Consider the following 15675-nt stretch of genomic DNA (forward strand, 5'->3'; position numbering starts at 1 on the left):
TATATTCTAAAACATGTTTAAGATTCATCTAAAACAATTCCTATCCACTCAGTAATTTTAGTTCCAGTCAAAGGAAGCTCCCTTGGAACATTAGAGACAACTTTTGTTTAGTCAAGAACATAAGAGGGTGCCCAAAGTTGAAATTAGGCAGTGTGAATTCAAGACTTCCTAATCTTTCAAATCCTAAATGATTTATAGGATAAAAATGTCTTAAGGTATTGCACTGTAAATGAACAGAAAAGACAATACTACTACTCCTGGAGAATATATATCAATAAAGATATAAGGATGTCTTGGACATTACAAATTAAATGAAAACAAATGTGTGATATCCAATATTGATTTATCAACAGTATCAATATCATTGCAATTATCACCTCATTCATGAAAAATCTAAGGCAGATGGACATAAACTTGTCTAGGGTCACAATGGAAGCAGAATAACTAAGATTAAAACCCAGATTTTCTGGTGTTCTAGTCCTAGAAAATAATATGAAATTTAAACCTTTAGATAGATTACCAAATCAACTGTGTCCATCACAAAGTGTGACTTCTGCCAACAAATGAAGTCAAAACAACCCTGTGGGTCTAAGGATCTATATTACATCAGAATGAGACATCATGCAGTTAAAATGCCACAAAAAAAGGATTATATTTAAATTCCCCCAAAACTGTAGATAAGGGACAGACACCTCAGAGTCCGACTGAACATGAACTTGGAAAACGCCAACTAATTTTTCCAGGAGAACAAACAAACAAAAAAATGTTTCTAATAATATTAATTAGAGTTAAACCTGAATACAAATTATTTTGTCTGTTTCTGGTGATTAACCAAGCTGAGTGCCAGGATAGTCTTACCAAGCATCATAATTGCTTTTAAGACAGCAAACACCGCTCCCACTTCAATGCTGTTGTGAGCAGCGGCTAAGAGGTGTCTATCACAGGACGATCTTATTCCGGGAAAAGGTTTGCCTATGAGGAAAACAACAAACCTTTAATAGTCTCATCACCATCATTAACCATCTTTTGTAACCATTTACAGTCAGCAGGGCCTTTCATTGTCAGACTGTGGGCGCTTAATTGCTATTAGCTAGCTTTAATTGATGCTTCATGGATTCACTAAGAAACACTGCCAGTACTCCTTACTTAACCTTTTCTTTTTAAATATTAAGACAATGGTGTTGCTCTTTAGAGAGATGTATCAAAAAAATTAGGAGGAATTTTATCCACTTCTGCTGACTGTCACACACACACACACACACACACACACGCAGAAATGATCTTTAGGAACAGAATGCAGTAACACTCCTAGAATTCTTACCTTATTCCTTTCACCTTAGTAAAAGAATAAACGTATCACCATTGCCCTAAGCTGCTATGGTGTGTTTCATAAGCAACACACACAGTATGTTGGAGGATCATGCTGCCCACCAGCTTGGCTTGGCTGAGGAGAAGAAGTATTTTTATTGTTTATTAACTCTTGATGTGAGTTTCTCAATACATCCTGATATTACATACATGAAAGGTGCTGACAGCCCTCTCAATGGCCATACCCCATGCCTTCATCGCCTCAAAGCAAGCCCACCAAAATCAGGAAGGAAATTACAGAATGGACAGCCTACTTGGTCAATTTAAGCATATGGCTCCAAATGAAAGCGTCATCAGAGATATTTCAGCTGTCAGCTCACCGGTTGCTTGAGGTAATAGGCAGGCCTGGGGAGCTCGGAAGAGATGAAGTAGGAGTCGGCATGTCATTCTCGCCCCAGGCTCCGCGTCTGCATCCCCACAAGCTAGGAGAGAGGGATTTTAAAGGCAAGTTTTCTAACATATTCAAGAACACGTCTTCCACATTTCTATTATGCTAAATTTTCTGGAATAATTTAAATAAATGCTGCTTACGGTAAAAAGTAAGACACTGTCTATGCTTTTCTGAGAAATCTGAATCCTTCCTTAAAAACAAGTACTGAAAGTGTCGTTTCCAACCTCTTCCATTGGGATCCATGTGACTTTGTTTGCAATGACTATTATAAATTCTACCATCTCTACCTTGATGCCATATCACTGGCCAATGCATGTTCCCTTAAATTCTGTCTTTTTCACTGCCTTTTAATAGTTAGAAACCACTGCACCAAGACAACAATGAAATAACCAACGCCGTTCTTGGGTGCAGCCTTACCTGCGGCTAGGAGAGAGGGAAGAGCGACGTGTTGCACGACGTCCTCCAGGGAGAAACACTGTCGTGCTATCAGAATAGCAATGAAAGTAGCTAATGAATCATGGAATGAAAGGTCACTCACCTTCAAGAAAAACATTGACACGTTTTAATACCTAACACCCTTTTAAGTAACATCTAAGATTAATATCTAAGAGAATGTAGGCAATACGAATAAGATGTCAAATCCCAAAATGAACCGGTAGAGTGAAATGATTTATAATTATTACCCTCTAGGCCTCCTTCTACTTTATAAGACAAAGAATGAGGTCTACCCACACCCCCAATGCTCTAAGAAGATACTAAGCTTTAGCTTGAGTACATGTAACTGAAAAACAAAACAATAAAACAGCAAAATCAAGAAATCCCTAAAAGATGCAGCATAAATAAGCCTTTTTAGCAGAATGCAGTATAATCTAGCGTTGCAGGGTAAGACCATTAGGAAGCAACAGAAAACAAGGAGGTTCCCCTAATTGAAAAACAAGCCTTATTAATGTTTTAGAGTTCCTTTTGGGAATAACCAATAACGATTTTGTAATATAATTAAATCAGTTTTAAAAACAACTTTGAAAATTCTCACCCGACTCCTAAATTTAAAGAAGAAAGAATGAAGGTGAGTGAGACTGAGAATGAAAGAGGAGAGAGAGGAGGAAAATTAATTCATTCAGAGTGGAAACCTCTACCCTTTACAGACCTCACAAGACACTGACAGAAAATAATAAGAAAAACAGCTGTAATAGCAGCCTCCACATTAACTTGTCCTATATGCCAGTGACTATGGTTAGAGATTTACAAAGATCACCTCATTTAAGGGCACACCACTGTGAGGTTCATACTATTATTAATTCCAACTTTACAAATGAGGGAACAAGCAGAGGTAAAGTGAAACAAAAAACAACCGAGAGATTAAGGAACTCCGTTAAAGATAAAAATTGGGGTCTTTTTCTGTCTGGAAGAGCAGGTCACAGATATGAGTTTTACATCTTAGGTGCCCACAGAATGGAGTAGGACTGTCCACCTGGTCTTCAGATACCAGCACTAGGAAATAAACCTTCAACGGGGAGCCAGTTTTTAAAATGTATAAAGTTCTTCTATACATGAGATATACTAATATGCAATACAAATTACTGCAAGAAGTGATGGAAGTGATAGGCAGAAATAAAGAATCCAGATGGATTTTTAAGAAATTCACACACCACGGATGCAATATGCTATCTGAGGATATCTGTGATCCATAAAGGATATCTCTTCATAAGCTTCCAGACACAATCACTAAGGAAGACTGGACACCCCTCTGAATCTGAGCCTGGATGTCCTGATCCCACACAACAGAACCTATACTCTTAGATGTTTTTTTTTCATTCTAAGAAAACAAACTGGTTGCCTTCAGAATGTCAACTGCTTCAGTTAAATTACGTCCTATGCCATGAGGAACCCAAGGCACTTGGTAAAAACTATGAACAAACCACTCTGAGGAGACCATACAGAAGAAATCTCAGCTAACAACAAGGAAACTCTTGGCATCTCCACTCTAGATCAGGCTGTCTATTTTATTTTGATTTTTTTCCCTTTCTTTATTCTTAGCAACCACACTCTGGTTTATTGCTTTCAGGGAGAGAAAGAAAAAATAATTTACAATATTTCAGTTAATAGTTGAGTCAACTAAAAAAAATTACTAACTAAATATTTAATTGCACAGTTGAGTTTTTAAATGAAAAAGAAAACTTACATCTACAGTGCAAAGTACATCATTAAACCCCCAGACGTGGTTTGAAGAACAACAAAGAGCCTTCAGGACTCCCAGCCATTCTGAACTGAGAACAGTGCAGCAGGCCGTCAGCTCGGAGGAGAAATTGGCTATGTCATTAATCCTAGAAAGAAGAAAAAGAATATAGAAGAAAGTAACAAAAGAGAAATACTGACATATGATAAACTTAATGAACACATAATTTCAATATCATCAAACATGGCGTTGATTTCTTAGATTCAAGGATGTAATAAAAATCCACTTGTCAAATAACCTAGTAGAACCTGGAGCAGAAGGGAAAGGAAATGTCTTCAAATGGTTTTTATTGGTTTGGCCAAAAAGTTCATTCAGTTAATGAATACGTTGCTCAATAAAGTTCTGGGAGAAAATGAAAAATGTATCTTTTATCTTTACTTGAAACCGAACGAACTTTTTGAGCAAGCCAATATTTAATGCTGTTGAGCAACAAACAATAACCAGTATAGATGTCAATTAACATATTTTTAGTTCTGTGAACAAATCTGACCTATAAATTCACATTTTTTAAGGGCATCAAAAAAATTAAAAGGTCGGTCTAAATCCAGTGTTTTCGAAATCTGTGTCTTTTTCGTTTGTATTTTTGTTATATATGTTTTTGAAAACGTATCAGATAACTTAACAGATTATATCTAGAGCCTCTCACACCAGATCAATAAGCCAGGTTCAGAAAATCATGGAATAGAGCAGAGGTAAATTCAGGAATACAATAAGATTTAAAAACAAACAAACCAAAGCCAAATGTCTGCTTAGGCAATTATTAAAGCCCTTAATTTCAAAGGAGCAGCCATGCAACAACTGTGGGGTTAATCGTGAATCCCAGCTCACCTTCCAGCATCCTGGTGGCCCATACATACATTCATGAGTGTGTTGCAGACGAAGCTGTAGCGATTGGCCGCATTGTCACTAAGGATCTTGCCCAGCATTGAGTAGTTGATGCTACGGGTTGAGGGATTCTCAATAAAATCCATCATGAAGTCTGGATCCCATCGCAAGTTAGAATTTGCAGGAATCACATTATTATATATGGTTTGCTTTACTTTTGAACAGGCACTACTGAGGTTACAAGAAGAAGAGTTAAAAGACAAAACAAAACTAAAATAACTAGAAAGGTATTTCATTTAAGGACAGATTAAATGGCAGCTGTAATGTATTCCTAGAGAAGGTTCGCATTCTGGGTTCTTGATTCCAACTTCCTAATAATCGGCACCGGACACAGTGCTTGGAATGTGCTAGTTCAGTAGTTACTGAATGGGTGGAAGAACAAAACAAGAATAAGACATCTGGGTACTAATCTTAATTATTTTCTAAGTCTTTTCTATATTTTACATGCTTTACAAAATAATCTACTATGGCTTCCAACAACTGTCTCTGAACAGTGGTTGGAAAGTGCTATTACTTAAGAATAATAAAAATGGATTGGATTACACATCAGGAACAACTCGGTGTTTTAGTCCTAATCATTCATCCTGTAAAGCGATTCCTCTTGGTACAGAGTATCCAGGGGGGCTCATGTGCCACGGCTACTCTGGGCACCATGGTACAGCTGAGAAAGAGAGGCTCACTTCCTGCCTTCAAGAAGCTTAAATTCTAGTAGGGGGATATGGGGAATACATACATTCTATGAGAGTACAGAAACTATTACATTGTTCCTAAAAATTTATCACACTGTACTTCTCAGCAGTATCTAGAGTTTTTTAAGAGCCAGGTCTACCACATTCACAATTACATCTGAAGAAAATGCAGAATATTATAAATTTATAAAGGGAATTAGAAAGCATCCCCTCTAATCCTGCTCTGCAGATGAGGCTGAAGGATGACCTGATTTCAAAGCTCAGATTCCATGTACACTTCGCTATTCTTGCCCACTTGCTGTGGATAACAAATCCATAAGCCACAATTCACCTTCTCTATTCAAGAGCTCTTTTAAGCAGCAGAGACTCTTTTCCTTTTAGATTAAGTTTTGGCAGCAAATTTATTTGTGATCAAGGCGACACATGTCCTAGTCTTATGCGCCTACATAAACAGTAGCCAGGAATGATTTCCTCAAAAATGAAAAGACATACAGACTCTTCACCCTAAGCTGTTAACATTGACAACTGCTTTAAGAAAACTGAGATTGTTCAGTTCAGTGTTTACCAAAATGTGACTTTAGACTTCCTTCTTCAGAATCACCTCTGGGGCATTTGTTAAAAATAAAAGACTCCTGGGCCTCACTGCAGGTGTACTGAATCTGTATGCTTAAAAAGCAGTCCCAGGTAAAACTAAGTACCAAATATGCGTGGGAAGCACTGGGCCAAGAGAGAGGACTAAAGCCACCCACTAAATGGCAGCAAGTACAATCTTCTACACTCTTTTTCTTCGCAAACAACTTATATAAAAACTTGTCAGGGGTTGCTGAAGGATACAAGTTCGCAATCTGAAGTCATGACCTATTCAAAATGACAGAATTATACAGTTCCCAGTTTTTAAAAAAATCTCCCTTTTCCCTGTCTTAACCCTGCCAGGCTGCATATATTCTCACTTAGCAATAGTTCTTAATTTGTTTCACTTTCCCACTAAAAATGAAACAAAAACAAATTTTGCTCTCTGCCGGTTCCCTCCCTAATACCAGGTCCCTGGTTTCCTCCACCTCCCAATACTCTGAGTCTTTAAGGAAACAGAGTTCTGCAAATAGCAAAGCAGTATCTCTTTTTATTCAACTTTCCATTTAATTCTAACAATCTACCCCTGTCTGTCTTTAGAAACCAAAAGAATTCTCCTTTTCTTTCTTAATTTTTATAAGAGTCAGCCTCACTTTTCGATTAGTATAGAGACTTCTCTCAAGTTGATGCCCTCCTACCTCCTCTGGCAGTTTTTCTGAACTCTGTGGTTCATGGTGAAGTCTCGTGTCCCTTCACTTCTAGGCTTCATATTTCACTTATTACATTCTTTCCAGATGAGCTCTAGGTTTTAGTGAAATGTTAGCTGCCATCTAGGTCACTCTCAAATTCTTAGCACTCTCTGTTGCAGGCGTATATGGAGTTTAAAAAACCCCAAACCAAAACCAAACAAACAGAAACTCAGACATTTTCCTTCTGAAACTGCATGTATAAGAAAAACCTGATAGAGTAATGAAAGCAACACACACCTTGAGGCCAAAATGACTTATGTTCAAATCCAGGCTTCATCATTTATTAACTTATAATGAGGAACAGTCATTTGCTGATAGGAAAAATCATTTCTACTTCCTGGGGTTGTTGGGAGGATTAAAGATCTTGATGGAAATAACCCGCCATAGTGCCTGGCACAAAGCAGCAGCTCAATCAGAAGCAGACGTGACTAGTGCTCTATTTTCTCCAAATATGATTCTTACACAACTTTATAGATGATGTTTCTGATCTAATCATTAAAACTGGTTTATTAGTATACAAACAGAAGTCTCTGCATATCTAGCTTCTGTTTGACCATTTTTCGTAATCCCAAGCTACAAATAATGCCTGACTTTAAGGTTTCCTGAGAGAAACGCAGTTCTCTTCCATGGCTTAATCCAGGAAACTTTAGACGGGTAACCCCTTGTGAAGCGCCATGGTGCTGATGTTAAGTAGCCCCTCAGTTCATGGCTGGTCTCCTAAATCTCCACACAGCCAGTGTGCATTACTTGAATTAACTCATTTAATATGCTTCACCACGCTGCAGGAGCATTAGAGGTCAAATATACCCAACTGTGGCTTCCTTGGGAAAGTCACACGGCTGTCGCAAGAACTGAGTCTTGTATGAGAACGCTCTCTGAAAACTGTAAACTGAAACTGAAAGCGCTCTGTAAAGTAATAGAAGAATAAGGGGTATTATTATTACAACGTTTCTGTGCAAAGATGGTTCCTAAGACCCACTCAGACATTCCCTAAGGGATTATTTTGAAACCTAATTCATTTCATAAAGAACATACTTTCACATTTTTCCCTATCAATACCATTAAAAATATCATGGTTTTTGATTTGGTATATATCATTCTTTAAGCAGATTTTTTTTTTTTTTTTTTTTTTTGCAGTGCCTACTATAAGCCAGACACTCTTCAAGGTACTGGGATAGAGCAATGAAGAAACTAGAGAAAGTTTCTGCTCTCATGAAGCTTACATTCTAGAAAGGAGCCAGACCATAAATAAATACATAATGTATGAAATGGGGAGGGGCAAAGTGCTAAAGTTCAGAGAATGACGGAGACCGGGGGGAGGGGCTATTTCCAGTGGGGTGGTCAGGGAGATAGAGCCCTGAACGAACTGTGTGAGGGAGCGTCGCGAGAGAGGTGACAGCAAGTGCAAAAGCCCCAAGGTGGGAGTGTGCTTCGAGCGTTCGGAGACCAATACGGAGGTCCATGTGATTAGAATGGACAGAGAGAAAGTGGTGGAAGACAGGACTGCATCCAGTAGATCCTAAAGGCTAGGTAAGGACTTTGAATTCTATTCTGAGTAGATATGAGAAGCCACTGGAAAACTTCAAGTTATTCTAGTTTCAAAAGGATAACTTTTGAAGACATGTTGAGAATACACTTAAGAGAGTCAAGGGTGCAAGCAGAGAAACGAGTTAGAAGGACACTACGATGGTCCAACCAAGAGAGGAGCACGGTGGTAGTTGCCAAGCAATGAAGAGTGGTCAGATTCTAGATGTACCTGGAAGGCAGAGTTCATAGGATTTACGAACAAGCTGGATGCAAGATACAAGAGAGCAAAGAAAACTGTAATTGCCTATTCTTTCCTTGCCTGCTTCCAGATTCCAAATTTATTCTGCCAGCTATTACTGCCCCCTTCCCTCCCCCAACTTATAGTTAATCATCTAAATTTCCTCAAACACCATTATGGAAGTACAGAGTCTCCAGCACCTGTCTACCTGTCGCGGGTACAAGTGCTAAGATGCAGAGAATGACAGGGAGTCAGAGATGTTCTGTGAAGTAGGAAGTTCAAGGAGGCAGAGAAGCAAATGCAGGGAGAAAGTAGGTGCGCAAACAGTGGGGAGACAATGTTCCAAGGGAGGTAACAGCAACTGCAAAATACAGAACGTTTTCTCTTATATCAAAACTGCAATCAGAGCTAAACATGCATAGTGATTTGGAATAAGAGGTTACAGCTACAATGAAAGACAATTCAATAGGAATTCTGGCAGATATAATTAGGATTAACTTGCATTATTCAAAAGGATGACAATTTGGTACACAAACAAATATAGGCACAATCCTATTCCTATTCTTTTGACTTTCTTCTACCCACCTGAAGAGGTCTCCAAATTTACTTCTGAGGTGGCTACATGACACATAGAGATCGTAGAGGTAGGCTAAGATGCATCTTTCTGGGGAAGAACATTCCGAGGGGTTCACCACATGCTTTACCACACCACACAATCTGAGGAGAAAAATATATGAAGAAATGAGACACTTTGCTAATATATGTTACCGCTTGGATCTTTTAGAGTGAGAACGTGTCCATGTATTACTCAAGTAAGAAAAAAGATACCAGATTGTTAACACTAATCATTATACCAAGTAAATAACTGCATAAAATATCAATTTTCTATTATATTGAAACACTAAATATTTTTTTAAAACTTCAGCAATGCCATTAACATTAAGAAATGAAAGAAATTCCTCTGTACAGAAGATATGTAGGGAGGAATCCACCAATAAAGTTGCTGTGACTAGGACACAAAAGTTGTAGGAGAGAATCTCTCATCAGTAAGAAGACTGACAAATTCCAGAAATTTGCAAAGGGCCCCATGTCCACTATGTAAAAGGGCAATTTCTTCACATCAGTAAGTCTGGGAAATCTATTTTCAAGACCATGAGCTGGTTCTGGCATGAACTCGAAGAATTCATGGTTTGAGGTCAAGTTCTCCTTGTTTTTCCAAACTAGAAACAAATTTATTTTAGTTTATCTTAATAAGAATTTAAAACCCCTTCTTTTTAGTGACATTCTCCATAAGACTTGCGGTTCAGAAGTACCACTACTACTCCAATTCCCCAGATCAGAAAGATGGCCTCTTGGGCCACAATTCATACAAAACAAAAGTTCATACCACACAGAAGTAAACACTAGTGGTCCATCCACCTATCTGTGAGTCTGATTCCACTGTCACCTTGCATTCTGTTACAGGGTTCGGTACTACTACAACAGTGTCACAGATGACTCAGATTATTAAAGCTGGAAAGGGCTTTAGAAATCATCTGATTCACCTTCCTCATTTCACAAAGAGGGCTCTGAGGCTCAGGAAGGTGATGTAGCTTTCCCACAAGGCAAAGACCTACTTCACAGCAGATCCAAAAGGAGAAGTTAGGTCTCCAGAACCCCAGTCTGGAGCCCTCTCCACTGTTTAGGGGACGGGAGGGAGCCTAGCATGTCAAGGCTGAGAAGGACACTGTAGTCACAAATATCAGAGGTGGGACCGAGGAAACTATGCAAAGAAATAGCCATGTAGCATCCCAAGCCCTGTGAACTGACATCAGCAGATGCAGGTAACTGATAAAGGCTGTCAATTATAGCAAAATTGTCCCACAGTTAAGAAGAAAAGTAGATGATTCAATCAGTTGTTACCTATATAAACCAAAAAATTCCAGGTATACCCTGACAAGCAAAGAATTATTTTGTGATTAAAGTAAACATTTATTGAAAGTTTGCTAGGCATTTACTGTATCGCAGTAAATACTGAGTGTTTGTTTCCTCAATAATTGTTTCACTTGCTCGAGGTAAGAAAAACATTTTACATTGAGATCCAATATGTTTATTCATATAAGTGCAAAAAAAAAAGAAAAAGAAAAAAACCCAAAATAATAATTTTGGGGAAAATACTTATCCTTACTATACATGATAAAGAACAAATATAATAAAGTGAATAACAAATATGATTTTATGAACATTTACTAGAACACAAATTTAAAATGCCAAAATAAATGATAATGAAATAAATCCAAAATAACAAACAAAAACAAAAAAATACTTGTGAAAACCTATTATATTCATTTCATGACCAACTAGAGATGGTTCCATACACAGTTTTAAAAAGTATGGTATAAATCAAACAGCATGAATGAGCTCCTAGTTAGAAAGACTTTTAGCAATCTGGGAGATTTATTAGCTATCTGATGTTGGGTACATCACCTACCATTCCATTTAACAGGCCTGAGTTTCTGTTTTTTGACTTATAAAATGGTACTAATTAGTCAACCCTACAGGGTAGTTGAGGGCTATAAAATAGTTCTGTATTTCCTGGATTCTAAGATGGTCATTTCCTTACATTTAAAAATATCAGGGATGTTTCAGATGTCACTTAGTAATAATCTAAGTGTATATTATCTGTGGCTATGCTCTCATATGAAGAGAAAGCTTATGGTCCACAAAAGCTAAAATATTTACTATCTGGCTCTATACAGAAAAAAGTTTGCTAACTTCTGATCTCAGAGAAAAAATTGAAGAAAGAACCAAGAATAGGAGAGACAAGATAGAAGGAAAGATTAGGAAAATATTAAATGACGTGCCTTCAAGTGATAAGATAATATTTGTTAAGTGAGGAAGGGTGTAAATAAAGAAGAGGCACAGAAATAATAAACTTAAATCAAGCTCAATGTTAGCAAAAGTTTAAGGGCATAAATGCTACTTAAGGCTAAAAGCTGAAGTCAAGAAAAAAATGGTTCTGAAGAACCTAGGGGCAGGACAGGAATAAAGACGCAGACGTAGAGAATGGACTTGAGGACACGGGGAGGGGGAAGGGTGAGCTGGGATGAAGTGAGAGAGTGGCATGGACATATATACACTACCAAAAGTAAAATAGATAGCTAGTGGGAAGCAGCTGCATCACACTGAGAGATCAGCTCGGTGCTGTGTGACCACCTAGAGGGATGGGATAGGGAGGGTGAGAGGGAGATGCAAGAGGGAGGGGATATGGGGATATATGTATACATATAGCTTGATTCACTTTGTTATACACCAGAGACTAACTCAACATTGTAAAGCAATTATACTCCAATAAAGATGTTAACAAAAATTTTTTTTAATAAAAAAAAAAGAATGTATTTCTCCCCCAAGATTACAAAGTAAAAATATTTCATCTTAGGAAATGCAGTTAAAGAAAAGCACATATAATTAAGAGACAGCCTCTTTTACAAACTGAATGTAACAATAATTGGATTTAATTTGGTTATGGTTATTGATTTACATGTTTATTACAGAAACATCTTTGAGACCATAAAGAATATTATAAAAAATATTCAAATTAAAAAAAGAAATCTTTGTGTGTAGAATTAATGTGGCAGCTTTTCCTCTTCTCCTAAAAAGCTGCTGTTAAATGGATGCCACTCTAGAATAGAGTACATGTTGATTACATGTGCTAGATTACCAAAAAAAGGCACTGTGAACCCCATGTTTCTTTTGGGCCCAGGAGGGCTGCCTTTCTTTTACATATATAAAGCTCTGGAGAAAGGAGTCTGCAGTGGACAAAAAGGAGCTCAGAATAGGTTTTCCGACAGCTCATTATACTTCTCTGGTCCCAGTGACCTCGGCCTCATTTAATGGGGGTGATGTAATTACTTGGCCCAACTTCCCTAACAGTAGTAGAGAAAACCTTAGCCTACAATTCACACAAACCGAAAAAAGACTAAGAATCAAAGAAGTCATGTATTCTAGATTAACCCTTGTCAAAAATTTCCTTTAATTTATAAAAGAAATAAAATTGAAAAGGTAAATCTATAAGATGATGTATGTGCAAAGCTTATTTGGCGTTGGATTCTCCAAATAGAAACTGAAATTACATGAGCGAAGAAGCACTCACTTATTCACCATCCATAATAAGCCAGGATGCTGGGTAGCAGGAATGACAGCACCTAGGGGGAGTGAGGTAGCCAGGCAGGCAGGTGGGCTTTTCATGCTTTTATCTCCTTTCCGATAAACGTTTCCTGGCATAACGGGGTTATACCTTTTTATGAAACAAACAGTACAATTTTTCTCTTAAAACCACTATCATATTTCATCACAAATTACACATTCTAGGGTATACCAACCCTTCAAACACCTGGGCCGTCTGATCGGGATTCAGGATCAGACAACTGTGGTATCGCCTGAGAACAGCCACAATGCAGACACACAGTCCCGTCGTGTAACTTCCTGCCAGGCTGGAGGATTTCAGGAGCAGTTCGGCTTCCACAACACTCAGTTCATTCAGGAGCTACAATGGGAGAAAAGATCGAAGAAAAATGTAGCTGCCAAAACAAATAGGAAAGACGTTTATTTTTACAAACCACGGATATATTGAGTCATCCTAAAACTACTTGATCTCCTTCCTTGTCCTGCCCCAGGAACATGCACATATACAACCACAGTCTCAGCACCCCAATGAATTCACTGGTTTTTATTTTTAATACTTTATCAAATTATAGCATTTTCCTTCTCTCTGGGCATCATGGTCCATGCAATCGAGAGGTACCCAGTACTGAAACAGTTATCAAAACTTTATGGTGGTCCAAAGTTCTGGACTGGATAATTTCAGAGAAGAACATCCCCACCTCTGACCTTTTTTCCACTTTCCCCTCCTTTTCAACAAATGGAAGTTATTTATCATCATTTTCTTATTATTAACAAAGCTAACACCTCCAATAGAATAAGTCAAAGAAACCAAGTTTTATGTCTACTCACTAGAGACATAATAAATGAACTCAAGTATGTGTATAAGAAAAATAGTGGAACAAATTAATAATGTTTCATATTTTCTGCTCTTCCCTAAAATATACTCTATTATAAATAGAAAACAAACTTTGACCTTTCCCTAAGCAAAAAACAAAAGACAAACAAGAAATACCCTCAAAGCTCTCATGTTTTAAAATGACTATTACTATATTTTAGCACCAATTATAATTATTTAGTTGAAAATTATGAACACAGATGCAATTAAAATGCTAGTTGAAAATGCTAGCTGAATACTGTTGACTCAGAATGTTTCAACTCTTCAAAAATGCACCGGGTGGCTCATTTTAAACTGTACAATGCCTAGCAGGTTTGCCTTCTGAAAAAAGAGAGAAGCAGGATCCCGTTGACACCTGTATTGCAAAGTCAATGAGGCCATTGATATTCAGTGCTGGCTCCATGAGATCAAAGATCAGCTGAATATGGTGAGCCAACGGGAGATGGTACGATGTTCCTGATGCAAAGCTTGTGATTTGTTCCAGCACATTGTTAGAGATCTGTGCCAAAAAAAAAAAAAAAAAAAAAAGTGAAAGTAATCATAAGACCAACAGTCCAAATAACTTTTATTTATTAAATTACTTCAATTTTTTAGGTAAGAAATGTGAATTTATACGTGATTCTACTTAGAAGTTGAAACATATTTCTACAGAAAACAAAACCATGTACAAATGCAATAATATCCTTAAAACAACTATAATTTGAAGAAATAAGCCGAGTTGTCATTAAGATCTACACCCAACCCTCCTAAAGGTAGAACAACAATAAATGCCAATTAATTTCCAGATGACATTTATTTGACTATCAATGGATTTGTAAAACAAGATAGATTTGGTTTCTTCTCAATGGCAGAGTAATTTTTCTTCAGTCATCAACAGATTTCTCCCTTATCGATAGCAATGTAGGACTAAAATGTAATAAGTACTGCATTATAGATTATTTTATATAGTGTTGATTATTATCATATGGTAAAAATATTTCCATGATAAAAATTAATTCCTCTGAGGAAGGCAACGTGACACTTAAAACTGAACTGCTTGATAGTTTAAGACGCTTCCAAATATGTTTAAAAAATGTATTTATAAAACAAGTAAAGCCAAAAACATATATTGCATGAAAGAGATTTTTAAGGAAATATCCCAAATGCATAATAAAACAGCTTTAATGGCTACCTGAGATGTCACTTGATGTTGATCAAAATATGAAAGGAGTTGAAGTTTTGTGAACACAGTCTCCAGTGTTGGAAATGCCTCCTGTTTGCTCTTCCTGGCTTTCTGTCCCTCATCTCCACCTAAATAAACACACAGTAGGTACATTATTTTCCATTTAATTGAAGCTCTTGACTTTAATGGATACTTTTTATTGAAGTATAACATACGAATGGAAAATTGTACAAACTCACTGAATTTCTACAAAATAAATTTATGTAATGAAACTCAAATCACAAAATCATGTACCAAAACTCCAGAAGCCCCCTCAGGTTCCCTGCACTCACTTCTCCCTCCTCAGAGAACCAAGATCCTGACCTCTAATGGCTTGGATTAGTATTGCTCACTTTGGAACTTTATACAAATGGAATCATATGATACGTACTTTTTACATCTGGCATCTTTCACTCAAAATTATGCTTCTGAGATTGATTCATATTGTTGAGGTAATTTTATTTTTTTTCTAAAAATTAACAATTCTCGGGACTTCCCTAGTGGCGCAGTGGTTAAGAATCCGCCTGCCAATGCAGGGGATGCAGGTTCGATACCTGGTCCAGGAAGAGCCCACATGCCGCGGAGCAACTAAGCCCGTGCACCGCAGCTACTGAGCCTGCGCGCTAGAGTCCGCGAGCCACAACTACTGAGCTCAAAGAGTAGCCCACGCACAGCAACGAAGACCCAACTCAGCCATATGTACATAAATACATACATACATAAAATTACAAAAAACTCAAAAAACAAAAAAACAATTCTCATTTATGTACTATACCTAAACTT

At 37.4% G+C, this 15675-nt stretch overlaps 1 protein-coding gene across 1 annotated transcript in view; it reads right to left on the bottom strand.

The window, feature by feature from the left end:
* The window catches only part of MED12L (mediator complex subunit 12L), a 317527-nt gene that overhangs the window by 55314 nt on the left and 246538 nt on the right, over nt 1–15675 (bottom strand). The window contains exons 18-26 of the mRNA XM_059921863.1: nt 14863–14981; nt 14047–14190; nt 13015–13178; nt 9239–9370; nt 4824–5051; nt 3942–4083; nt 2177–2297; nt 1689–1790; nt 859–972 (exon numbers count right to left, since the gene is read on the bottom strand). Of these exons, the coding sequence (XP_059777846.1) occupies nt 859–972; nt 1689–1790; nt 2177–2297; nt 3942–4083; nt 4824–5051; nt 9239–9370; nt 13015–13178; nt 14047–14190; nt 14863–14981 (1266 nt within the window). The remainder of the gene's footprint in view (nt 1–858; nt 973–1688; nt 1791–2176; nt 2298–3941; nt 4084–4823; nt 5052–9238; nt 9371–13014; nt 13179–14046; nt 14191–14862; nt 14982–15675) is intronic.

This window comes from Balaenoptera ricei, chromosome 4 (genome assembly GCF_028023285.1).
Source record: "Balaenoptera ricei isolate mBalRic1 chromosome 4, mBalRic1.hap2, whole genome shotgun sequence".
In the NCBI taxonomy this organism is placed as follows: Eukaryota; Metazoa; Chordata; class Mammalia; order Artiodactyla; family Balaenopteridae; genus Balaenoptera; species Balaenoptera ricei.